The sequence below is a fragment of the Rattus norvegicus genome, chromosome 16, assembly GCF_036323735.1.
Source record: "Rattus norvegicus strain BN/NHsdMcwi chromosome 16, GRCr8, whole genome shotgun sequence".
Taxonomy (NCBI): domain Eukaryota; kingdom Metazoa; phylum Chordata; class Mammalia; order Rodentia; family Muridae; genus Rattus; species Rattus norvegicus.
This window is the reverse complement of record NC_086034.1, coordinates 1989966-2015800: the sequence shown is the minus strand read 5'-3', so window position 1 is coordinate 2015800 and position 25835 is coordinate 1989966. Positions and strand designations below refer to the sequence as shown.

Genomic DNA, 25835 nt, shown 5'->3' with positions numbered 1-25835 from the left:
CCATGAGGTCTGCCATAACCAGGAACACAAGTGAGGTGGAAGACAGAATCTCAGGCATAGAAGATGCCATAGAAGATAAGATACCAAGCAAATGGTCCCCAAGAAACCAGCTGGAGTAGCCATATTCTAATATCCAATAAAATACTTTCAACCAAAAGTTATCAAAAGAGATGGGGAAGGACACTTCATACTCATAAAAGAAAAAATCCACCAAGAGGAACTCTCAATTCTGAACATCTATGCCCCAAATGCAGGGGCGCCCACATTTAGAAAAGAAACATTACTAAAGGTCAAAACACACATCGAACCTCACACAATAATAGTAGGAGATTTCAACACCCCACTCTCATCAATGGATAGATAATGGAAACAGAAATTAAACAGAGATGTAGAGAAACTAACAGAAGTTATGAACCAAATGTATTTAACAAATATCTACAGAACATTTCACCCTAAGACAAAAGAATATATCTTCTTCTTAGAACCTCATGGTACCTGTCCAAAATTGACCATATAATCAGTCTTGTATCAACAGATACAAGAAAATTGAAATTATCCTGTGCATTCTATCAGATCACTACAGACTAAGGCTGGTCTTCAATAAAAACAAAAGCAATAGAAAGCCAATATACTTATGGAAGCTGAACAATTCTCTACTCAATGATAACTTGGTCAGACAAGAAATAAAGAAATTAAAGACTTTCTAGAATTTAACGAAAATGAAGGCACAGCATACCCAAACTTATGGGACACGATGAAAGCAGTGCTGAGAGGAAACTCATAGCACTGAGTGCCTGCATAGAAACATTGGGGAGATCCTACAACAGCAACTTAACAGCACACCCGAGACCTCTAGAACAAAAAGAATCAAACACACCCAGGAGGAGTAGACTGTAGGAAACAACCAAACTCGGCTGAAAGCAACCAATTAGAAACAAAGAGAACACTACAAAGAATCAATAAAATTAAGAGCTGTTTCTTTGAGAAAACCAACAAGATAGATAAACCCTTAGCCAAACTAAAGGGCACAGAGTCAGAATCCTAGTTAACAAAATCAGAAATGAAAAGGGAGACATAACAGAAACTGACGAAAATAAAAAAAAAAATTACCACATCTTACTACAAAAGCCAACCACTGGATTGAAGTCAGGGATCCCTACTGAAAAGTTTGGGGGAAGGACTGAAGGAGCTGAAGGGGATGGCAACCCCATAGGAAGAACAACAGTACAACTAACCTGGAGCTCTGAGAGCTCCCAGAGACTAAACCACCAACCAAAGAGCACACATGGGCAGGTCTGTGGCCTGGCACATCTGTAGCGGAGGGCTGCCTTGTCTGTCCTCAGTGGGAGAAGATACACCTAATCCTATAGAGGCTTGATGCCCCAGGGAAGGGGGATACTGGGAGTGTGTGTGAAGGGGGTCAGAGGGGAGTATTCTCCCAGAGGCAAAGGGGAGGTAGATGAAATGGAAATTCTGGGAGGAGGGAACAACATTTGGAAATAAAAATATAATAAATAAAATAATTAAAAATGTATAGAAGTATTTGGGATTTTTTAAAGGTCTAGAAACTATGATTTAATACAAATATTCTAGCTAAATTTTAGCTTTTAAGATATTTGTAATTTAAGCATTATAAAAGCAAAGAAGGCTGGGTATGTAAGGAAGATGCTTATGACCTGGAGTTTGGGAGGTGGAGGCAGGAGGATCAGAAGGTCAAGTTCTTCCTCAGTTACATAGTGGGTTCAAGGCCAAAGTAAATGAACAAACAAATAGTAAATAAGTAAATACATAAAAAACAAAGATAAAGAAAAACTGACTTTGTTCATTCCAGCATTGTGACTGTAAATTTAATTGAGTAGTACAGAATCTTCAGAAAATAGAGTCAGACAGAGAATTACTGTGCTGTTACCTTGCATTTCTTCCTGCGAAACTCTAGAGAAGGCTGCACTAGCCAGTTAAAAAGTTCTTTCAGCAGATTCTGATGTTCTAGTTCATTTAGAGGCTCTTTCAGTGAGTTCAACCATGAAGCCACAATTGGTTCCCATCCTAACTGTGAAGGCTCCAAATAAATCATGCCGCAGCGACTCACGGTGGCTGGCTGCAGAAGAAGCACACATTTCCTTTTTCCATTTGCAAAAAGGATTGCTTTTCCATGAGTGGTCCCTGACCAGTATAGCGAATACTTCCACATCCTTTCAGGATGTCGGTTATACGTGCCTGTTTTTATACTCTAAAACACGCTACGTGTTTCCAGTACACAAAACTATTTCTCGTCAGGTCCCTAGGCATCTTGTACCTATTCGTGTTTAGACATCTTCCGATCATGATTTGAAATAACCAATCCTAACTAATCTCCCTGAAGAAGTCTTGAGTCTTCTGCAAAACTAGGTCCAGCAAAACATCTTCTGATGTCTTCCTGTTGCCATGGCTCCCATGGATACTCAGCCCCCGCCCCATGCTCTGAGGGCACTTACATGTAACTGTGTGTTCATTTATTCATTAGCATGTGCTCCTCCTCCTTAAACATACACCATCCTAGTCATCTGTCTATCCAGTGCTAAGTCCGTCTTAGGACACAAAATAAAATACTTTGATTCAATAAATGAATAAACAAACTATAAACTGAATATTATATATATATTACGAACTTACCGAAGCCTGTGAAAGGTCCATTGTTTCAAAGATGAGGCTCATTTGAGGGGACATTTGAATGATTTCTCCGCTCATAAGGCAAAGCTAAAGGCAAATATTTTTCAAATATTTTAAAATTTAGATAGAATTGATTTGTTTACAGATAAAAGATGTGTTGAGATATAAAGGCATGAATGGATGGAAGCCAGAAAAAATCCTAGTCTAGCCCTGTGTTTATGATGCCTCCTTAACTTCTTTAATCTAAAACATTTCCTGTTCTATCAAATATGTTCAAAACTTGAATTTACCAATTACATCCTATCTCTCAAATTCTTTTCTTTTCCAGCATCATCATCATCATCATCATCATCATCATCATCATTAAAACTACCTTATCTCAAGTTCCTTGGCTTAGAGATCATTACATTTAATACTATTAGTGACTATTATTATCGACTATTCTTATAACAAATTAATTTCACTACAAAGTCTCAACCACCCCCCTTTCTCTCTTGTTTCCTCTCTGCTCCTATAATCTTCATTCTAGACTCGTGTTTACTCTGTTTAGTCATATGCCAACAATGAAGCAGCTAACGTTTCTGGATTCAGCTCTTTAGGTATAAAATAGAGTGGCAAAGAGTTGTATTGCATAATACGACAGCTGCTAGCTGTACAGGGCTATTCGGATTTAACTTACCAATGTAAAATTAAACACAGTTCCATTCTTCCAACACCTTTGTTTCCTTGCTGCACAAGATGAAGCAAGGGCCTTATTCATGCATACCAGCCAGCACCCTACTTCGAAGCTATCTCCCTACCCCAAGTTCCGTTCTTCAACTACACTAAGCAATTCTGCAAATGTGTTGACAAGCCACAAGTGACTGAATGATGTCTACCTTAACAGTGCAGAGTTTCCAGAATTGTAGAAAGTACCACTTGAGAGAAGTAATCCAGAATACTTTTAAATGTGTATCGGATGACACTGTGAACACTGTTCTACTTGCTCTGGAGTTAGGAAGTCACACCAGCATCACCCTCACTCTGCTGCGCTGCCACTATCAAACGCCGACCGTGGCAAGCCTTGCTTTTGCTGCCGCCTGCTAGGCCTGGAGGATTTTCTCACCAAAGTACTCCATTCCTGGCCCAATTTCAGACTGGGCCAGTGTTCATGAGGTAAGCGTTTCAGAGGAATAGCATCTTATGGTCCTAACCATCCTGTCTTCACTTATTTTGACTTACTCTGCTCCAGACATTCATTCCATATATCTGGAAATTTATCTCTGCGGGAAAAAAACCCTACGTAGTTCTGAACGATTTGATTCAAGCATCTTAGCTCTGCCCACAGCTCCATCCAGTTCTCTTGCCCGTTAACATCAGATACTCCTTCTTTCCTGTTATTAGAGAAGGGATACATTCCTCCTAATGTATCCTGATTCTGGGTCTCACTCCCTCTTGCCTCATCTTGCTGAGGAATGTCTTCTCACAGCTGCTTTTACTTCCTTCCTTCGGTAAGTTCTGCTGTGCGCGCAGTGCTTCTACTATGCGCATGCCGTTAGCTTTAGAGTCTGGGTGCATTTTCAGGATCACACCATTCCTCCACCTATGCCCAGGCTGCTTGTGTGTAGCGAATATTTAGCAAAGACAGCCTTTGGTAGAATGGAGTGATTCTAGCCTTTTAAATTAACCCGGTCCTCAGTGCTACCTACATATGCTTCTGTGCTCAGTAAGCCAGAAGCTCTCAGCCTTCCTAATGCTGCAGTCCTCTAACACAGCACCTCATGCTGTGGTGCCCTCAACCATAAAGTTATTTTGTTGCTACTGTTATGATGCTATGTAATACAGATTTCTGATAGGCAGGATCTCTGATAAGTGACCCCAAAGGGGCCTCAAGTTGAACCCACAGCTTGAGAAGCACCGCTAAGCAGATCTACTTCCCAGCTTTCACCATGGCTAATTAAAATGGCTTCGTTTCTTCTGAAAAGAACTGAGGCTCACCACTTCATGAACACAAGTCAGTACAAGGACTGTATTTTATTTGTCACCACCAACTCTGTGTAGCCAAACTGTGTATCAGATGACACTCCCTGCATCTGATGTGAGAGCAGCCTTCTGTGTGAGTTTAAATTCTTACATTTCATTCTGCGGATTAAGCCTCCTTTCTGAATCATCAACACCTGTCTGTTTACTTTTCTCTCTCACTGCGATCAATACTACTGAATGACAACTATGACCACAATGATAAAGTGTTTAAACATACATTTGGGTACTAATTAAATGAACTCACTATTTAGTAAGATAGTCTTTTCATGTATTTATTTAAAAAATCTTGGGTGGGGGAAATGGCCCAATGGTAGAGTTCTTGCTCAAACATCTGCCCAAGGATTCAGTCCTTAATGCTACAAACTAAGTACGGAAATAAACGGAGACATCACAGAGTAGATACTAATACAGACATAAAAGAGAATAAGGAATAAAGTAGAAAACAGCACAGACACCTTATGTACATAGATCAAAACAGGAGAGAACTAAAGAATGAGTCCACTAACATGAACTTCAAAATGCGCTAAAACCAGTTATTACTTATTAAGTGATGACTTCTAGAAAATATACTGACTTGTAAGGTACATGAGAAACCTTTGGGTGCAGAGAATTTTCCGCATCTTTATTTTGGTAACAGCTGTGAAAATGTTCAAATCCACTAAAATCATAGCATTCAGGTTCTGGAATTTTATGTCCACTTATTCTCAATTAAAAGAACCATTATAAGACTTCCACTGTCAAGTTCTTTTGTATACCTCTCATGTCCCAGGGTAGAATTATACAGATAAACACTAAAGTAGTATTTAATGTTTTTTTAAAAAAAGAAATGAGACTTTATGTTCTTCTCACTTCTATAAACGTCTATCTGAAATTATTGGGTTGAAGTAACTTGAATTACTCTTTTTCATGTGTCTGAGGTTTATGGTCACATGAGCATCTGTCACCCCAGTGCACAGTGACAGTGAGTGAGCAGCAGATCAGGCGGGTGCTGGAAATTGAACACTGATCCTGAGTCCTCAGTCCTCTAAAGAGTTGCCAGTGTTCTTAACAGCTAAGCAATCTCCCCAGCCCAACTTAATCTTTTAGTAGATTACTATGGTGGTTTGATTAAGAATGGCTCCCATACGCTCATATATTTCAATGCTCACTTACATATATTTGAATGACTGTGTCACCAGGCTCTATTTGAAACGATTAAAAGGGTTAAGTGTGGCCTTGTTGGAGGAAGTGTGTCACTAGATGTGGGCTTTGAGATTTAAAACCCCACGTCAAGCACAGAGTGTATCTCTCCTCCCCACTCCCCTCAAGGATCACTGTGCAGTTCTCAGCTATGGCTCCAGTGCCTGCCCACCTCCACTCTCTCTGTCACAATGATAATGGTCCAGCCCTCTGAAACTGTAAGCAAGACCCCAATCAAATGCATTCTTTTCTAAGAGCTGCCTTGGTCCTGTTGTCCCTTCCCAGCAATAGAACAGGGACTAGCACAATTACCTTGTTAACACAGTAGCTTTAATATAACACGCATGTATTCCATGAAAAACAGAAGACTATGGCATAATCTTTGCTGAGAAGATAATTAATAAACATATTCAGTTTTTATACACTTTAGTTTAAATATCTAATCTTACAATGGCTTAGTTTTATGTGAACAAGCTGTGCTTTAAGTAATAGCGATTTACCTTTTTGTTATCATCCAGTACTGTATTCATGCTCTCTATCCACAGAGTATCAATGGGGCCATCGAACACAACCCATTTCCGGTCAGGTGATTCCGCTAAGGCAAATTCTCTAAACGTGTTTGCCACGATACCATCCGTCCACTGAGGAGACAGAGGAAAAGCTGAAAGGCTTCCTTCACAAAATAAATTGGATTTACCTCTTTTAAACATAGAAATACTTCTAACTACTTGCTTTAAGATGCACTGTTTATAGAAAAGGTTAGCTTGTAGATTACCTCATGAGACACTGGGTCAAACTGCCCAAAAAGTTGGCCCATAGTAATTGATTTGGGGTTTACAGTCCTATACATGACCTTTTCTTCGTCTCCATAGTTGCGTTCATTCATAAGAGTTAAAGTGTCAGCCAGAATATGCAGCACTTCTGTCTTAGCAGCAAAAGGCTCTCCTACCAACATGAAACTATGAGAGAGAATTATACAGGCAGATGGTAAAAATATGACCAACCAAATTATTTGTATCCACATAGAAAACATCGCTCTGTGGTAATCCCCATATATATTTTTTTTTTAATTTCTAAAATGTTTCCCCAGATATGATGAAAATATGTCTAACTTCTAAACTGATCAAGTCTACACTAAATTTTCCACATTCATAACCCTCAAAGATGGCATATAGTAGAATCTCTCAAAATGACAGTAAAATTTTATTATCTCTATATTCTTAAAATAAAAGCCATGAGAAGAGTTGTTTCTAAAGCTTTTGATGGCTATGGTGATTACAAGTGCTCTTTGCCATAGATTTCCAGACCTCCTCCTGCCACACAGGCCTCTTTGCCACTCCTATAGAAACATCAGGTGTCTAATTCCAACCAAGGTCATTCACGGTAGATAATTGCCAGGAAGGGAACCCACAGAGCTGTCTCCCCTCTGGCAAGAAGGGGACTGGAGGGATTGAGATGTGGCTACTTTTTGTGACTAGGATAAACAGAGTTCGCCCTGCTAACCTATGAATGGACATACAGAACGAATGACAGATCAGCCTTGGCATTGTAAATAACAGTGTCGCTTAGCACATCAGGGAAGAAAACTGAGACATAACGCATTGGCTTAGAAGCCAGGGCAAATTAACTGTTCCCAAAGGACAAATGATTGACCATTTTGTGCAGTGGTAGAATGTTTGATAAATCTAATCATTCAGGTAAATTGGAAGACATGATCTAGCTGGGGAAGGGGAAAGGGTAGTGAATACAGTGCTGTTAGGCACACTGGAGAGACATCTGCATTTTAACAAGAAACTGTAAAGATGGAGCCCAGGGGCCATGAGGGACAGGTCTGTCTGCAAGTGGGCGTGAAGGAGAAGGAAGGGAACCTGTAGGATCCTCATCTACGCCGGCAAACAAGAAAACGTCCAACAGTGAAAATCTAGAAGGTATAAAGGATCAAATCAAGGACAGGGCTATTTTATCACAGTATTAAAATCTGTGAAGGATTAATATGGGTCTCAGGATCGAAGTCCCCCATCCTTTGGGAGTTGGCCAGTAGATACCCCAAACCATGAGCACTATAGAAGTGCATGTACTACTATGTCTTTTCTTGCACATTCAAAACTATGATGAAGGCTAATTTATAAATCGGACATAGTAAGAGACTAGCGATAGCTGGTCATAAAATGGAATAATTATAATAATATACTTTGAGAGGATTTTATGACAGTGCTCTCTCTCCAAACATGAAATTGTCCCTTTGTGTTTTCAGACCGCGGTTGATCGACTGTGGTAACCTAAGTGTAGAAATGGGAAGTGCAGGTAAGGAGGGCTGCCACAGCCATTTCGGGAGGAAACAAGACTCCACGCAAACTGGCCGGGGGTGTAGAGTCGACTAAGCCGGTAGGGCTAAGGTTACCACAAGGATTTAGAGAAGTATAGCTGTACTTAGGGCAGATGGAGGATAAAACATATAAAAGCTGACTATAATTCTTGGAAGATGGTGACTGGTTTCTACCTCCTGAGTCTGGGCTAACAGCGCATATGTGTGCTCAACCCGGGATGTATAAGGACTGGTTTACTATTCCCTCCTTTTAGTATGTGTTTCCAATTTTGCATAATACAAATGTTTTTATTTTAACTTTTCAAAAACAGTGATTATTAGACCCCCCAACTTTCAGAAAACAGGAAATGGCTGGAATCATTCTTCAGTCACTAAAAATAACACTTTTCTTTCTTGTTACTATATGCATATTGAGGAAAAAGACATAAATAGGAAGAACGACCTTCCAAATGTTAAGTCAAGTCCTGTGGAAAGCAGCTGATTAGAAAGACCCTCCAGGAAACAAAAATCAAGCAGAATCAGGTCCATGATATTATAAAGAACATCAAGTTTACACATTTTAAGAGTTCTTTTAAGAAAAAATATTCATATAGTTATGAATACAAAATTACATATCCACCTTACAAAATAAGTTATATACATATTATAGCTGCTTGGATGGTTCCCTATAAAGACAAGGTCCTAAAGTTTATACGGCATTAGTTTCACAGTAAAAGCATATCTGAAAATGGGACTATCAGGTGCCCAAGTGGATTTCAGAATTGTTACCTAACAATGTAAGCTCTGTTTGCTTCAGTTTCTGAGACAGGATCTTCATATACAGGCCATCCTGGCCTGGAATTCAGGACCCCCTGCCTTGATGCTCACAAGTAGGAGTACAAGTGTGCATGTCCTCTCCTGCTGCTTTGTTTTTTGCTGTAAGCTCCTGAGAAGCAGCTCCCTAGCCTTCCTAAAAAGTTTATCGCTTCTTTTTGTTCTTTAGTTTAAAACAACACTAAACTACGACAGATAATCAATATTCTTACCCATGTCGAACAATCATCATTTCATATGTCTGAATAATTTTTTCAAGAAAAAATTTAACAGGCTGAAGATTTTGTGTTTCGCAGGCTTCATATGCACATTCCAAAAATTCCTGAAATAAAGTAAAATGTGTTTCTATAAAGTGTTATTATCATACAGGAAGAATTTTTCAAATTAAAAAGAATAAATAAAACTGAAATGCTTTTAATATTAATGATCATCGCGTTGGATATTTGTTTAAATAAGAACCATTATTTTTAATGGTGTTTGCCAAAATTCTGTTTTTGGTTCAGAAACAAAAGAATATGCTAGATAACCCCTCACACCATAGCAGCTATGAATAAGCAGAGAAGCTAAAATATCGGTAAAAGTTAAAAAGCCACAGGCACTATTGCTGCAAATCATTCTGATGGGACTTAAGTTCAGAAATGGGTTAGTCTTTCCTGAATGTCTTGGCAGGTTTCATGTCAACTCAACTCAACCCAAACTAGTCATCTGAGAGGAGGGAAGCTCAATTGAGAAAATGCCGCTACACGACCAGGCTGCAGGCCAGCCTGAAGGGAATGCTCTTACTTAGTGATTGGTATGAGAGGGCCCAGCCCACTGTAGGTGGTATTGCCCCTGGGCTAGTGGTCCTGGGTTCTATAAGAAAGCAGGCTGAACAAGCTGTTGGGAGCAAGCCAGCAAGCAGCAGGCATGGCCTCTGCATCAGCTCCAGCAGGCATGGCCTCTGCATCAGCTCCCGCATTCAGGTTCCTGTCCTGCTTGAGTTTTTGGTCATGACTTTCTTTTGATGGTGAATTCTGATATTAAATGTAGGTTAAAGAAATCCTTTCCAGTTGGATGTGGTGGTGCATACCTTTTATCCCAGAACTCAAGAGACAGAGGCAGGTAGATCTGAGTTTGGGATCAGCCTGGTCTACAGAGTTCCAGGATAGCCAGGGCCACACAAAGAAACCGTGTCTGAAACAAACAAACAAACAAACAAATCCTTTCCTCCCCAAGTTGATTTTGGTCATGATGTTTCATCACAGCAATAAAAACCCTCACAAGATACTGGGCAAACACAACTACAACTATGTTATGTGATATCATGTCATGGCATGTGATATGTCATGTTATGTCATGCTAGCATGGCCGCTTTAATGTTCATACTTTTAATCCCAGCACTTATGAACAAAAGCACATAGATATAAATCTATGAGTTTTAGGCCAGTCTGCTCTACATAGTGAGATCCAAACCAGCCAGGGATACACCGTGAGACCCTGTCTCAACCTACCTCTCCTCCCTTCTGTTGAAGGAAAGGACCTATAATATAGCTGGATCGCACACAACACAAGGAAAAAGAAACCAAGATCAAGCTATGCCACTCTTGGGCATATACCTGGATACTTTGTTCTATCACAGAGACATCTGCTCAACCATGTTTATTGCTGCTCTGTTCATAATGGCTAGAAACAGAAACAACTTAGATGTCCCTCAACAGAAGAATGGATAAAGAAAATGGGGTACATTTACACAGTGGAGTATTTTTAAAAAATGAGATCATGAAATTCATAGGTAAATAGAACTAGAAACTAATCATCCTGAGGGAGGGATCCCAGACGCGGAAAGACAGCGATGGTACTGTGCCCATCTGCTTCTATGTGGATGTTAGCTGCCAAGCAAGGTTGCTACCAACTTTAAAGAGCAAGCTATAAATATGTTTTATGCAAATCCCAGGAAAAGTATATCTATCGCCTTCAAACAACAAAGAAAACAAGGGAAAAAAACCAAATTGCAAAGAAAACAATGAAAATAACGTGAGTTACACCTTACATATCAATAATTGATTTGGGTCTGACTCAGCAGATAAGGCACCTGACACCCACCAAGCCTAACAACTTGAGTTCAGTCCCTGAGAGCCACATGCTGGAGGAAGAGAACTGACTTCTGCAAGCTGTTCTCCAATCTCCATGTGAGAGCCGTGGCATGCATGTTCGCATGTGCACACACATGCACATACAAAAAGTAATTTTTAATGGCTTTGAATGCAAATGGATTACACGGTCCAATAAAAATGCATCAAAGGACTGAATGATTAACAAACACAAAACCAAAGTATTCGCTGTGTGTTTCATCTTATAGGGCACTCACAGAGCGAAACCACGTGGATGAGAAAGATAAGCTGTGAAAATAAAAACACTTATTATAAATAGTAAATAAATATTTACAAATAGTAAAAGGCCAAAAAGACAAAATAAGCTGAAAACTATAAAAATATTTAAAAATTAGAAAATAATAAAAAATAATAAAACATACAAAGTGTTCGACAATGACAAAGAGGATAGATTTTCAAAAACAAAACAAAACAAAATGCCAAGGCAGTTATAAAAGTACAGCCACCGCTGGTCATACACAGCAAACACTAAGGTTTGCAGCAGGCGTGGATTACGAGACACCGATAGTAAAGGGTGCTAGCATTCTCCTTCCATTATTTAGCAGACAAGCCAAACATCAATTGGATTCAGAAACAAACTGAATTACACTTGAGTCCAAGTAAAACTAATAGATCTCAACAATCTTCCCAAGTAGCAATAGAATACAAATTCTTAGGCATACATGGAAACTTACAAAATGGACCATGTATTAAGCTACAAACTAAATCTTAACAGATTCAAAATAAAAGCATACTAAGTATCTTTAAAATTTTTCCCATTTCAAGTTTGATTTAAATTTTGTGTACTTCTGTGGTCATAATAATCACAGGGGTTTTGCTAAATCTTTTAAAAACTAATATTAATGCTTATCAAACTCTTCCAGAAGTTTTTGAAAAATAAGGAATGACTGCAAAGTCCCCTCCAAAACCATCCACACAGACTGAGGCCCCAACTTAATATCAGATGGTAAATAATCACACTATCAGTTGGATTTCTGTACGGAGTAAATGATTCTCATGGGTTCACTTACTTGGTAGTCAGCTTCAGGAAGCTTAATACCAGGAAATAAATCACTAGTTATTCCATTAAATAAAGGTATGTCGTGTGAGAGAAACTTTGGTTCATTTACATCTTTAATTGATCGAAGAAGCTAAAATCACAAGAGGACAATGTAATTAATCGCCTGCACTTACACACACTTAGCCAAAGTCGGTTGATTTTACATCGCTCCTAGAATCCCCACAATCAGAAACCTTGCTTATCAGAGCCAAGGGCCGTTACACAAAGCATAAAGTACACTAGACAACCCAACTTACCATTTCAGTCTCACCTCTCAATTGCTTGTCACAGCTCTTGGGTGATCTCACTAGGGTCAGCTTCCCACCCAGGTGGCCACAGTGCACATACGTGGTTAATACTCACCAGTATGTCCTCGTTTTCATTGGGGTATTTCAATTTTAGGTTCCCAGCTGCCACTAACACGGCTTTCACTGCTCGCATCCCATAGTCGTAATGGAACTGCGAGGACAGCTGCTCGGAGCACAGCCGGTAGGTCATCACTATCTTCACAGACAGAGGCTTTGCGTTTAGAAACCCATAGGAGTAAAGGGAGATTTCTGCGATGAGGGCGTAGTTTGGAACCATCATAGCTACTGTTCTGAAAAGAACCTGAGGCATATGATAAATGCAATACATTACTGATGTAAAAGAGGCCATTTTTAAAGCTGAGCAGAAGCAGGATCCAAAGGGGTGGACAGTCAAGTTTATTCTCTAAATGCAACATCTACTTAGGAAGGATTTTTTTCAGCAGTAGTTAAATTTGTTTTTGTGTACTCGATAGTTTGGGACGTCTAAAACCACTTTTGGAAGCTGGGCACAGAAGCACAAATGTGGAATGATGGCTGCTCTAGAGACGGACACAGGAGGATTACAAGTCCAGTGCCAGCCTTGGCCATTTAGTGAGACTGTCTCAAGACTGTGAGGGCTGCTTAGTGTGTGTGAGTCCAAGCCCCTGCATCACCAAACAAACCAGGGCTTGGAGCTTAACTTATACCACATGGGAAAGGGAAGAAGGAAATGACCAACAAACAAACTTATACTCCCAAAACATCACCTTGAGGTTGTCTGGCAATTCAGAACGTCCTGCATAGCCAGGATTCATGGTGATGGCCACAAAACAGTTTGGATTGAGCCTAAGTTCTGTCCCTTCAAAGACAAACACTTCCAGTTTCTGCTGAATAGCTCTCTGGATGCAAAGGATCTGCTGTGCCACCACGGACAGCACTTCCAGTTCAATGCGGTTAAATTCATCAAAGCAAGCCCAGGCGCCTGAAGAAGCCAGGCCTTTAAAAAACTAAGGAGACAGGAGGCAGATGGTGAATTTTTTTTTTTAAAGACATTTGACCTTATAACTCAAAATTAAAATTAAGCTTAAAAGACTCCAAGAGGAAAAGGCTCCAAGGATATTCATTATCTTCACCACTAAAATCAAAGCTCAAGTACCACATAAAATACAATCCAGGACTATTGGCATGGGGACTGGCTCAGTGTGCCCGGCAGACCTAGCTGGAAGCCTGTGACATGTGATATTACCTTTCCCATCGCTAGATAGTCCAGCCCGTCGGAGCAGTTGAACACGACACACTGCACAGCAAGGGCTTTCGCCAGGTCCTTGGTGGTCTCCGTTTTTCCTGTGCCCGCTGGCCCTTCTGGAGCACCTCCAAGGTTTAAATAGAAGGCACCTATCTGGAAAAGAAAACAGTTTGGGTGAAAAGAATGCATGATTAGCTAAAACAAGTAAACAAACCAGACAGCTATTGGCCACATGAAGTTATTTGTATTTGTAGCTTCGGGGAAGCCAGGTGTTACTATATTGTTATCTTTTTAACATAGAATTTTATGACTATACAAACAGAAAGTTTAAAGGGCCTACAGCTAGTAAAATGTAACAGAATCTCTTTGTTGTGTAATTCTTCACATGTACTAGTTCCCCCTTCAAAAACAGAGAGACTAGCTCTGAGGCAGTAAAATTAACTCCGGATAGTTTTCTTCAGAAAGGAGATGTGGAGGTTTGGGTAGAAGATAAGGAAGACCCTCTCCTGAGGGCCAGTCACAAGGAGGGTAAGTGCCTGGCACAGTGGCTGTGCCCTTTACAGTATGTTCTCTACTCTCTGCATCTTCAAAGGACTGCTCTGTGTTTCTCTGACCACTGCCGTGGCTTTCTACTTTGTCTATAGTTGGTACGCATTCTCCTTCCTCGTTAGTCAGAGTTTTTTTTTTTTTTTTTTTTCTTTTTTTCAGAGCTGGGGACCGAACCCAGGGCCTTGCGCTTGCTAGGCAAGCGCTCTACCGCTGAGCTAAATCCCCAACCTGTTAGTCAGAGTTTTACCTCAGCAGTGTGTGAGTCATTTCTCTAATCACATGCACAATAATCCTCATGTCATCTGCTACTAGAGAGCTCGCCTTTGCACTTTAACTACTCGGCATTTAGGGAGCTGCTGTTTCTTCACACCTGCCTCAGTTCCTGGGTTGGGTTGGCAGATGCGGCCAATGAAAATGCACAGGGAAACTTAAATTTCAGATGAACAATGGATGGTTTGTTAAAAGTTCCGTCGCTTCTTCCCTTAGAGAACACACACACACACACACACACACACACACACACACACACACTAAATGGTTAGGGAAGGATAAGTGCATTTGGCTATTAAAGATAAGTTAATAAAAGAGGGGCTGGAGAGACGACAAAGCAGGTAAAGGCATTTGGTACCAAACCTAACAAGCTGAGTTTACTCCCCAGATCCCATAAGGTAGGAGAGAACAGACTCCTGGAAGTTGTTCTATGACCTGGGTACAGGCAGCACCCCACTCTCACACACATGCACACATAAATAATTGTAAAAAAATGTTTTAAACAAATGATAGCATATATTAAATTTGGAGAAGAAAATTTTCTGTACCAAAAACTAATGTTTAACATGTGAACAACGTAACATAAGTGCATACCAATGTTCTGTAACATCTGTCAGTTAAAGGAGTTATGACAAGTCGTGGTGAGTTACCAAGATACTCATAAGCGTATTTGACATTGCAGTTGACAATACGAACTCGAGCGTTCTCATATTCCCAGTAATAACGAAGTTGAGCGAGCCACTGGAAATCTGTATCATGTGAGACACCTAGAAAGAATGCAATAAAATTATCAAGTGAAAATAATTTGAAAAGTAATATTTTATTGTAACAGCAAGTATTAAAATAATTTGTTTTCAAATTAAGGAAAAGATCATTCACCAAGAAATTGTGGTGACTGCCTTTAATCTGAGCAATCAGAGGCATCAGAGACAGGCTATCCTGTGAGTCTGAGCCAAGCCTAGTCTACATAGCTACTTCCAGAACAACCAGGACCACACAGAGAAACCCTGCCTTGAAAAACAAAAAGAAAGCAAACCAAAGAGTATTCAAAAAAAATCTTAAGAAAAAACCCATGTCTTGGTTTCTTAGTCACTATCAATTCTTTACATTTTATATTAAAGAAATGGTCACCTACCCATATCAATCATGTCCATGACAACATCTCTAGCGTGGACATCAATCGTAACCAAAGCCCCCAGAGTGATCCTGGTCTGCTTAGATAACTTCCCTCTCACCAGCTCCACAATGTCATTTAGTTGATACTGGAGTTCCTTGTAGTACTTCTTTAACCCCTACAAAATGGCAGCAGTTTAATTGGCATTGCACACACACACACACACACACACACACACCACACTCACACATACACACACACACAACACACACTCACACACACAACACACACATACACACACATACATACACACACAACACACACACATACACACACATACACACACATACATACACACATACACACACACAACACACACACTCACACACACATACACACATACACACACACACACGCACAGTTATGCCTAGAACATATATCTTATGCATATACTTATTTATGGAATAACTTTGACTTCACAGTCTACTTCAAAATATAAGTGAGTTACAGAGTGGATTTGTGAAAGCCTAGTAAAAAATAACAAGCTTTCAAAAATGTTAATGCTACATATAGAAGTTGCAGATTACTGACAAGAAAATGAAAAAATATGGAACGAGAAAAAGAATGCTGTTGTTTTAAATCAAATGATACTTTACCTCGTTTCCACCACTTATGACTTCCTGTGTCTCAGAAGTCCAGAACATCTGAGACACACAAAGAACAACCTGGCCAGGCCACTCTCTGACCCAGTCTTTCCTTGCAGATTCTGGGTAAGCCTGAATAATTAAAATAAATTTCTGTTTTAAAAGGTTACAAGAGGAAGGGGAGCTGAAAACATCTAACAAATTTTAAATTCTTTTGCTGGGTTAGTTGTCCAGTTTTTGGTGAACAATACAAATTATTTCTATTATAAAGAACATATAAAGTTTCACTAAACCATTTGAAAAGTCATACATAAAGAGGGTGAAAGTTATGAGATGGGTTTATGTTTAAGTATAGTTTATGAATGTACAAAGGCTTGAAAACAAATCAAAAATACATATTGATGTCAAATTATAATTAAAAAGGAAAATTGCTGGTTAATGTTGTCAACTAGAATCACCAGGGAGACAGGCCTCTGGTGTAACTATGGGGTATAACTTGATTACAACCCATCTTAGCTGTGGGTGGGACTATTCACTGGGCAGATGACTCTGATGTGTATACAGAAAGAAAGCTAATCACTAGCAAGCACTCATGACTCTCTTCCTCCTTGCTATGGCTGTAGTGTGGCAGCTGCTCTTGGCTCCTGCTGTCTGGACTCCCTTGTCACAATGGACTACACCTTGAATTGTGAGCTAAAATAGACACTTCCTTAAGTCGTTTAGATGAGGTTATTTTTATCATAGCAACATAGCAACTAAGACAAAGACCACATAGTATGTTAAAAAAAAAAACTGGGCTAGTAGGTAGAAGGTTTATGTCACTTATCTATAACTTTTCCAAAAACTCATGTAACCAGGATATACAATTACACTTATTAAATGATATGCACCGTAACAATCTGTACATTTGAATTTGAAATATGCTTTTTTTTTTTTTCGGAGCTGGGGACCGAACCCAGGGCCTTGTGCTCGCTAGGCAAGCGCTCTACCACTGAGCTAAATCCCCAACCCCAATATGCTTCTTTCTATTCCTAATACTTTCATGTTTCAAAGCTTTAAATGTATTTTGGAAGGAAGATTTGATAGTTTAAAAGTAGCTTGCTTTGATAACAAAGTGGGGACAGCAAATACAAATTATAAATTAAAAAACTTTATAGAATATATTTTCAAGGTGATGCTAATGAAAAATATTCATTAAAAATACATTAAACATAATATAGAGATATTATTTATGAGATGTTTCTTATTGAGATACTTATAGCTACATTCAAATAACAAAGCAATGTAAGCGATAAGTAAAAGTAGTGATTGCCAGATGTGTGCTGGTACACTTCTCTGCCAATGAAGGCATTCCATCGTAGGTAATGTTGATGCTTTCCTACATGTTTTTAGTTTGTTTGGAATCACAGAGAAAGGAGAAGAAATAAGATTCAATTGTAAAAAAGCAATGATGCTGCAGAAGAGCCAGTCAAGAAAATGAGCCCTGGGCTAGAGAGGTTACGAAGTGTAAACACTCCTCCAAATGACCAGCGTCCAGTTCCCAGCACCCATGTCTGGCAGTTCGCACCTGGCAGCGTCTCCAGGTCCAAAGGGATGTGATGTCTCTGGCCTCCGTGGGCACTTGCACTGATGTGCACATACTCTCACACGGAGACACATAAATACTACACATAATTAAAATAATGATAATTTTGAAAGAGACGCTTCACAGGGCCCTTTAAGAGAAAGCTGCCTCACTCTTGCGGTGACTTCCTGGAATTAGGTAGCAAGGGCTTTCAAAACTACTCCCACGGCACAACTGCTCCTTTGTGGTGTTAAAAGCAGAACGAAGTAATGCATGCATTTCAAGATTAGAATATTTTGATTAGCGTTAAGTGAGGTACATAAAAGTATCCAGGTGCTATATTTCCTTCAATTCGTAATGTTCATCTCATGAGTGTTCATCTCATTTAGAGTTTTAAGTCGTTAAGCCTCAAAAGCAACAATGGACTGAATAATTTATTTAACACCATGTTTGAGAGGGTCTGATCAGCAAATATTAAAGCACATGGCTGTCTGCCTACTAGAAATGTGTAAGTAACACTGCAGGATTCTATTTGCTGTGTTTTGAAAGGGTTTGACTCACTATGGTGGGGGCGGGGATAAATGCCAAAGTGCAGGTGTGAAGATCAATAGGCAACACATGGGAATCAGCTCCCCTTTTCCATCCTGTGGATTTCAGGAACACAAGTCAGACCATCAGGCCCCAGCAAGACCCATCACCTGGTCAGCCAGTCCTGTGGTTTTGTTTGTTTGTGTTGTTGTGAGATAGAGTTACTTTGTAGTTGTTGTGTTGTAGTTACTTTGTGTTGTTGTGAGATAGAGTTACTTTGTAGTAGTTGTGTTGTAGTTACTTTGTGTTGTTGTGAGATAGAGTTACTTTGTAGCCTGAAATGCAACTGTGGAAAGCAGGTTGGCCTCTAACTCTGAGCTGCACACCATCCTCAGCTTCTCCAGTGCTGACACTGTAGCTGTGAGCTGATGTGTCTGGTACATTTCAGTTTTGACATTTATAAAATAAAATTCTGATCTTTCACAAGCGTCCACAGACCTACTTCTCAGCATTCCCTCAGAATAAATCTCCCCTATACACTCCTGTCAAAAATATTAAAGTAATTCTTGAGACCTCCTCCCCCTTTTACTGTACAATCGATTTAAGACCTGTTAAAATTGGATACAAGTAGATTTCTCTAATAGTGTCTAATTCCCTCCATGCCTCCACCACTTGTTTAGTGTCAGCCGGCACCATCTATCTTCTAGGCTCTCCTAATTTGTCTTCCTGTTCTGATAGTCTACTAATCCGTTCTTTATACCATAGTCCAAGTGGTATAAAAATATAAACCAGAGTATGGCTTTCTCCTGACAGAAACACTCCTGACCTTCATGTGTAAACAAAATGACCCCCTGTGCATCTTCCTTCCTTCCTCCCTCGATCTTCATTCTCCGTTACACTCACTCTTCTGTTCCGCACACAGAAGTCTTCTGATGGTTTCTCATGAAACCATTTTTGTGTTTAGGGCCTTTACACGGGATACCGATATGTCTACTCTTTATTAAGCTATTTTCTCTTTTCTTTCATATCTCAAACTCGGGCTAACTTCCTTTGTAAGCCTATCCCTGCCCTCCCCCATTCTAAACAGATATACTTTACTTCTCTCTGCTAATACATTTTCCTTTTATAACATACTGTTGTATGTGTTATGAAGTATACTGTCTCGTCAATTCTTACTTGTAATGTTAGAAACACAGAGGAAAATAATGTTCACCAAATGAACAAATGGCAGCATCTGTAGACTACAGATCATCCATTTAATCCTAGGAAGCGTACCAGTCTAGATGCAGCAATCACATCATGGATACTTCTGAGCATTAGGTCTTCTACTTGAATGAGCCATTTCTCTACGGCACCCCTCGCTGCAGACGTGGAAATCACTGAAATCAGCTCCACTCGTTCACCCTCAGAGCTGTACATGGCTTTAATATCCAGATTAGTCAGGAACTCCAACTTAGCGATGCCCTCAAAGCATTTTTTTAAGTGTGGCTGAACTCTGAGTGGATCTTTGGTCTCTGACAAAATCTCTAGCATTTCATCATTAGATAAAAAGAAAAAGCTAGAAAAGAATATGGGAATAAAAAAAAAAAAAACCCTTAGTGGCAACTCATCACGCAGCAGACATGTTCAGTGATAGCACAGTTGACCGTCTACCATACCGAGGGAAGAAAAGTCGCTTCTTCTCAAGGTATGCATTCAGTCCTTTCATGATTTTATCCAGAAGGTCATTGCAATTCTGTAGTTTTTCCAACAAGCCTGTTAAAGAAGTAGCAGCAAGAACCTAAAAGACACAGAGTCATATGAGACATACCTATGTACTTCACAGAAGACATAAACACTAATGGGAAATGGAAAATGTTAACTTTTTTGAAGCTTTATAAAATTAGTAGTGAAATATTCCCTCCCCTTCCTTTTTGAAACAGGTCTCACTATAGCCCAGGCTGGCCATGGGTTTGTAATTCTCTTTTTGCTCTAGCCCCCCAAATGCCGGGATTATAGGAACCACATCCAGCTTTGAAATTCTTTTATAATATAAAAATTACAAAATTCACTACATCATACATATAATCCAATAACATTAGTTATTATGCATATTATTATTAGTTATGTGCATATTTTATGATTATTCATTCATTATTTTAGGTTTTATAACTGTGAATTTTAAACTTGATTGACAGCAGGCTTTAGCAATCTACATCTCACCAACAAAATCTAGCTGTCTGATAGCTTCTGTATAGTCCTCAAACCAAGAATGTTTTTTTATACTTTCAGAAGGTTAAAAAATTAAAAGAGGACTAGGGAAGCAGCTCAGGGGCAGCATGCTTGCCTAGCATGAGTGAAGCCTAGGATTCTATTGCCAGCACCATGTGTAAACTGAGCGTGCTGGCCCACGGCTGCAACCCCAGGCTTCCACAGGTAGATGTGGGAGGATGAGAAGTTCAAGGTCATCTCAGCTACGGAGAGAATTTGAAGCAACTTGGGCTAGAGGCCCTGCCTAAGTAACAACATTGCCAGTGTCTATGAGCAATATTTTGTCATGATAGAAACATACCCATTCGTTAACTGTTAGTTCTGGCTGCGTTTTACTATATGATGGGTGAACAAAGGATTGAAAAATAGACTGCATGCTTTACACAGCCTAACGAAATGTGTTAACTGCTATTCACAGAAGAAGACTGCTGACCTCTAATCTACAAGACATCATGTGCAAGCTCCTAAATAAAAAAGGAAGATAAATTTCCTTGAAATCCATACATTTCTCTAATTAACGCTCAATAAATCTAGTATGCATTTAGCTTTTCTCTCAGCATTGAAAAAACTTATTCCTTAAGTTGAATGCATTTTAAAAGTCGATGCATAGCTGTGGTTTATGCTAAATGCGTGGAAAAAAACTGGTTTTCAACATTAGAATCCTGTACAAGGTACTCTTAATAGGAAAGGCACACAGGAACCGAGACCAATCGAGGTCTCAATTGTATTCCCTGATTAACAATTGCAAGCAAACACAGTCACTTGTGCTGATCACACATCCTCCGTCCTCTGCTTTATCTCACTGTTTTATGTATCTGTTTACTTTCTGAGGTGGTTGAATATAGTGGGAGTCAATTCAGTTAACTGTTCATCTAAAGTAGTTACACTGTGTGTGTGTGTGTGTGTGTGTGTGTGTGTGTTGCAAGTAGTACTTTTATGAAGTGAAAAATAAAATTATTTTGATACTTTCAAACTTACATTTATGAGCTTACATTTTATGGTCTTTCCAATTTGTATACAATGCATGAGTTGTGTTTTAATAATCAGAAGAAAGTCAAATGCTTTCTTTAAGGTTCACCTGTCATAAGAAAGAAAACAAACCCTTCACCTTTGGATCTTTAGCACAGAACTTCATGATATCCTTCCAGTGTCTGTCTACTGTCTGAAACTGCCGCCCTTCCTCTGGCATCTGCTGCATGATGTCCTCAGAACAGAAGATGGGCTCTAAGTACAGCCACTGAGCTTGCACTTTCAACCACTCATCAATGGTCTCCTGGATTCGAATCAGACGGTCTTCCCAGGCCTTAATAAAAAGCACACTGTACTCAATTCCAGGTTGAAAGGGAGAAACTATAAATTACAGGGGGAAAGTATTTAGAACTCGCTATTGTTTTAATAGTAAAATTTAGCAAATTACCCCTGCTTAGCTTTTTTATCTATTCAGACATATAATAATGCCTACCATGAAGGTCTGCTTACAGATTAAATGAGTTAGTAAATATGAAGCCACTAAACCGGTGACCAACATAGTAAACATCAGTCAAAACTGGAATCAAACAGTCAGTGGTTTCTCTTTTCCTCAGTTTATATAGCCCCCAGTTAGAGCTCTGATATTATATTATTATATTATTGTTAGTTACTTAGTGGAAACTTACAGGGGTGACACAGTTCTTGAGTTGGAGAAGAGAGCTTTTGACTACAAACATCCTGTCAGGTTGGTTCTTTGTTTCAAATAAAACTGAGGAACGAGGTAAAATCAGCCAAGGTTACCCAACTCCTCTTCCAGGTCGTGTAGAATTTTTTTAATGATGTATAGAGGAATTTCTCTCCGCCACCTTCGAATATTCAATGTATTTCAAAGCATGATATTTGTTTGTTTGCTTGTTTGTTTGTTTGCTTGCTTGCTTTTTGTTTGTTTTGAGATAAGACTTTGTCACACATTCCAGGCTAGCCTCTAACTCTCTAGGTAGCCTAGGTTAGATTGGAATACATGCTGATTTCCCTGCCTCAGGTTCCTGAGTCTAGGATTACAAGCTTTGCTAGGAACAGCTAAAAACTAATGTCTAATTGTGCATGGACAAGAATCTGCCTACCTGACCACATTAGAGACATTTACCTCCTCAGTATAAATGTCATCACACACACACATGCACACTTGTGCACTCACATGTACATGCACACATACACATGCATACATGTGTGTCAACCCTTACTTTCTTTTTTTTTAATTGTCTAATTTTTTTCTTTCATATATTCAGTTCATATATAATGATAATGGTTAGCCTTTAGTATATATACATATATTTACTTCTTTTGTTTTTTTCTTTTTGTTCCATCTTTATTAAATTGGGTGTTTCTTATTTACATTTCAAATGCTATTCCCTTTCCTGGTTTCTAGGCCAACATCCCCCTAACCCCTACCCCTCCCCTTCTACATGGCTGTTCCCCTCCCCATCAGCCCCATTACCACCCTCCCCCCCCCAGCAATCCCATTCACTGGCGGTCCAGCCTTGGCAGGACCAAGGGCTTCCCCTTCCACTGGTGCTCTTACTAGGCTATTCATTGCTACCTATGAGGTTGGAGCCCAGGATCAGTCCATGTATAGTCTTTGGGTAGTGGCTTAGTCCCTGGAAGCTCTGGTTGCTTGGCATTGTTGTACATATGGGGTCTCGAGCCCCTTCAAGCTCTTCCAGTTCTTTCTCTGATTCCTTCAACGGGGGACCTATTCTCAGTTCAGTGGTTTGCTGCTGGCATTCGCCTATGTATTTGCTGTATTCTGGCTGTGCCTCTCAGGAGCGATCTAGATCCGGTTCCTGTGGGTCTGCACTTCTTTGCTTCATCCATCTTATCTAGTTTGGTGGTTGTGTATGCATGGGCCACATGTGGGGCAGGCTCGGAATGGCCATTCCTTCAGCCTCTGTTCTAAACTTTGCCTCTCTATCCTCTCCTAAGGGTATTCTTGTTCCCCTTTTAAAGAAGGAGTGAAGCCTTCGCATTTTGGTCATCCTTCTTGAATTTCATGTGTTCTGTGCATCCAGGGTAATTCGAGCATTTGGGCTAATATCCATTTATCAAAGACAGCGTATTAGAATTACACTCACTCAGGATGTTATTTTTCTAGTTCATTCCATTTGCCTATGAATTTCATGAAGTCATTGTTTTCGATAGCTGAGTAGTACTCCATTGTGTAAATGTACCACATTTTCTGTATCCATTCCTCTGTTGAAAGGCATCTGAGATCTTTCCAGCTTCTGAAGACTGCTATGAACATAGTGGAGCACGTGTCTTTGTTATATGTTAGAGCATCTTTTGGGTAATATGCCCAGGAGTAGTATAGCTGGGTCTTCAGGTAGTACTATGTCCAATTTTCTGAGGAATCTCCAGACTGATTTCCAGAGTGGTTGTACCAGTCTGCAATCCCACCAACACTGAAGGAGTGTTCCTCTTTCTCAATATCCTTGCCAGCATCTGCTGTCACCTGAGTTTTTGATCTTAGCCATTCTGATTGGTTTGAAGTGGAATCTCAAACTTTTTCTTAATCTTTTATCTCCTGGTTGAACTTTTTGGCTTTGTACTCGCTAAGGGGCAAAAGCACTGGACTTCATTAAACTATGAAGGTATTGTCATAATTTGTATTTTTCCATAGTTACCCATATCAACAATAAGAGATATCATTTATTTTTTTTCTGAAGTGAACAGTAATTCATTTATTACCCTCCTGCTTGTTGTTCACAAATAGAATTTTTTTTCTTTTTTTTTTCGGAGCTGGGGACCGAACCCAGGGCCTTGCACTTGCTAGGCAAGCGCTCTACCACTGAGCTAAATCCCCAACCCCTTCACAAATAGAATTAAACAGTGACCCAGAGAACTTTACTACAATGATACAGTGTAATATGTGATCTGAGCTTTCTAAAATTAGAAATTAGCTATATTTAAAAATTCCTAAGAATTAAGTTTTTAAATTCTATTTGCTATAAAAATCTGCTTGTCAGTCTACAGTGTGCACTTAACAAGTGTGAGGTCCTATTACAGGAAGAAGACAGGTAAGGAATGAGGAAAGAAGAGGAGTGAGAGGAGACATGAAAACAGAGCCAGGTGTGGTGGCTCATGCTATAATTCCAATACTCAGCCTCTGATGCAGATCAATCATGGCTAGTTTGAGACGAGGGAGAGGAGAAAGAAGGGAAGGGAAGGGAAGGGAAGGGAAGGGAAGGGAAGGGAAGGGAAAGAATGAGGAGGAAATATGGAGACAAAGTTTGGAGCAGGGACTGAAGGAAAGGCCATCCAGAGACTGCCCCACCTGGGGATCCATCCCACATGCAGACACCAAACCCAGACAATATTGCTGATGCCAAGAAGTGCATGCTGACAGGAGCCTGATATAGCTGTCTCCTGCCAGAGCCTGACAAATACAGAGGCGGATGCTCACAGCCAACAATTGGACTGAGAACAGGGTCTCCAATGGAAGAGTTAGAGAAAGAATTGAAGGAGCTGAAGGGGTTTGCAACCGTATAGGAAGAACAACAACATCAACCAACTAGACCTCCTACAGCTCCCAGGAACTAAACACCAACCAAAGAGCACACAGAGGGACCTGTGGTTCCAGCCGCATACGCAACAGAGGATGGCCTTGTTGGCCGTCAACAGGAAGAGAGGCCCTTGGTACTGTGAAGGCTTGATGCTCCAGAGTAGGGGAATGCCAGGGTGAGGAGGCAGGAGGGAGTGGGTTATTGGGTGAGGGGAGCACTAGGAGCTGGGGTGGGGGGGATGGGATAGGGGATTTCCAGAGGGGAAAGGGGATAACATTTGAAATGGAAATAAAGAAAATACCCAATAAAAGAAAAGAAAAAATGATCACACTGTGAACCCTGAGACTATGTTGTTTACTGGAAAAACCTGTTTCTAGTTGTGGTGTCTCAGCCTTAGCACATACCTTTAATCCCAAATAATGAAGGTAAAGTTAGTTTGTAGAAGCAAGCACCCATATTTAAAAGTGATGCTTAATTGAGTGTCTGACAAAGTGACAAATGAGAGAAAGATTTGACAGAATAGGATGTGACCAACTCTGACAAAAACAGAGAGGGAAGGGAGGCTACTTAAAAGAGAGCAGCAATATACAGCAAACCAGTAGCTATCATCAAACTAAATGGAGAGAAACTTGAAGCAATCCCACTAAAATCAGGGAGTAGACAAGGCTACCCACTC

General features: G+C 39.9%; 1 protein-coding gene across 5 annotated transcripts in view; it reads right to left on the bottom strand.

Annotated features, from left to right (window-relative positions):
• Dnah12 (dynein, axonemal, heavy chain 12) overlaps nt 1-25835 on the bottom strand; it is a 166616-nt gene that overhangs the window by 83591 nt on the left and 57190 nt on the right. For all 5 annotated transcript variants that reach the window (XM_063275064.1, XM_063275066.1, XM_063275065.1 and 2 more), the window contains 15 exons: nt 21739-21933; nt 20039-20160; nt 19656-19938; nt 16301-16420; nt 15666-15822; nt 15125-15297; nt 13712-13864; nt 13233-13472; nt 12542-12787; nt 12150-12269; nt 9202-9311; nt 6626-6809; nt 6351-6491; nt 2653-2736; nt 1910-2098 (listed from right to left, as the gene is read on the bottom strand). In XM_063275064.1, the coding sequence (XP_063131134.1) occupies nt 1910-2098; nt 2653-2736; nt 6351-6491; nt 6626-6809; nt 9202-9311; nt 12150-12269; nt 12542-12787; nt 13233-13472; nt 13712-13864; nt 15125-15297; nt 15666-15822; nt 16301-16420; nt 19656-19938; nt 20039-20160; nt 21739-21933 (2517 nt within the window). The remainder of the gene's footprint in view (nt 1-1909; nt 2099-2652; nt 2737-6350; nt 6492-6625; nt 6810-9201; nt 9312-12149; nt 12270-12541; nt 12788-13232; nt 13473-13711; nt 13865-15124; nt 15298-15665; nt 15823-16300; nt 16421-19655; nt 19939-20038; nt 20161-21738; nt 21934-25835) is intronic.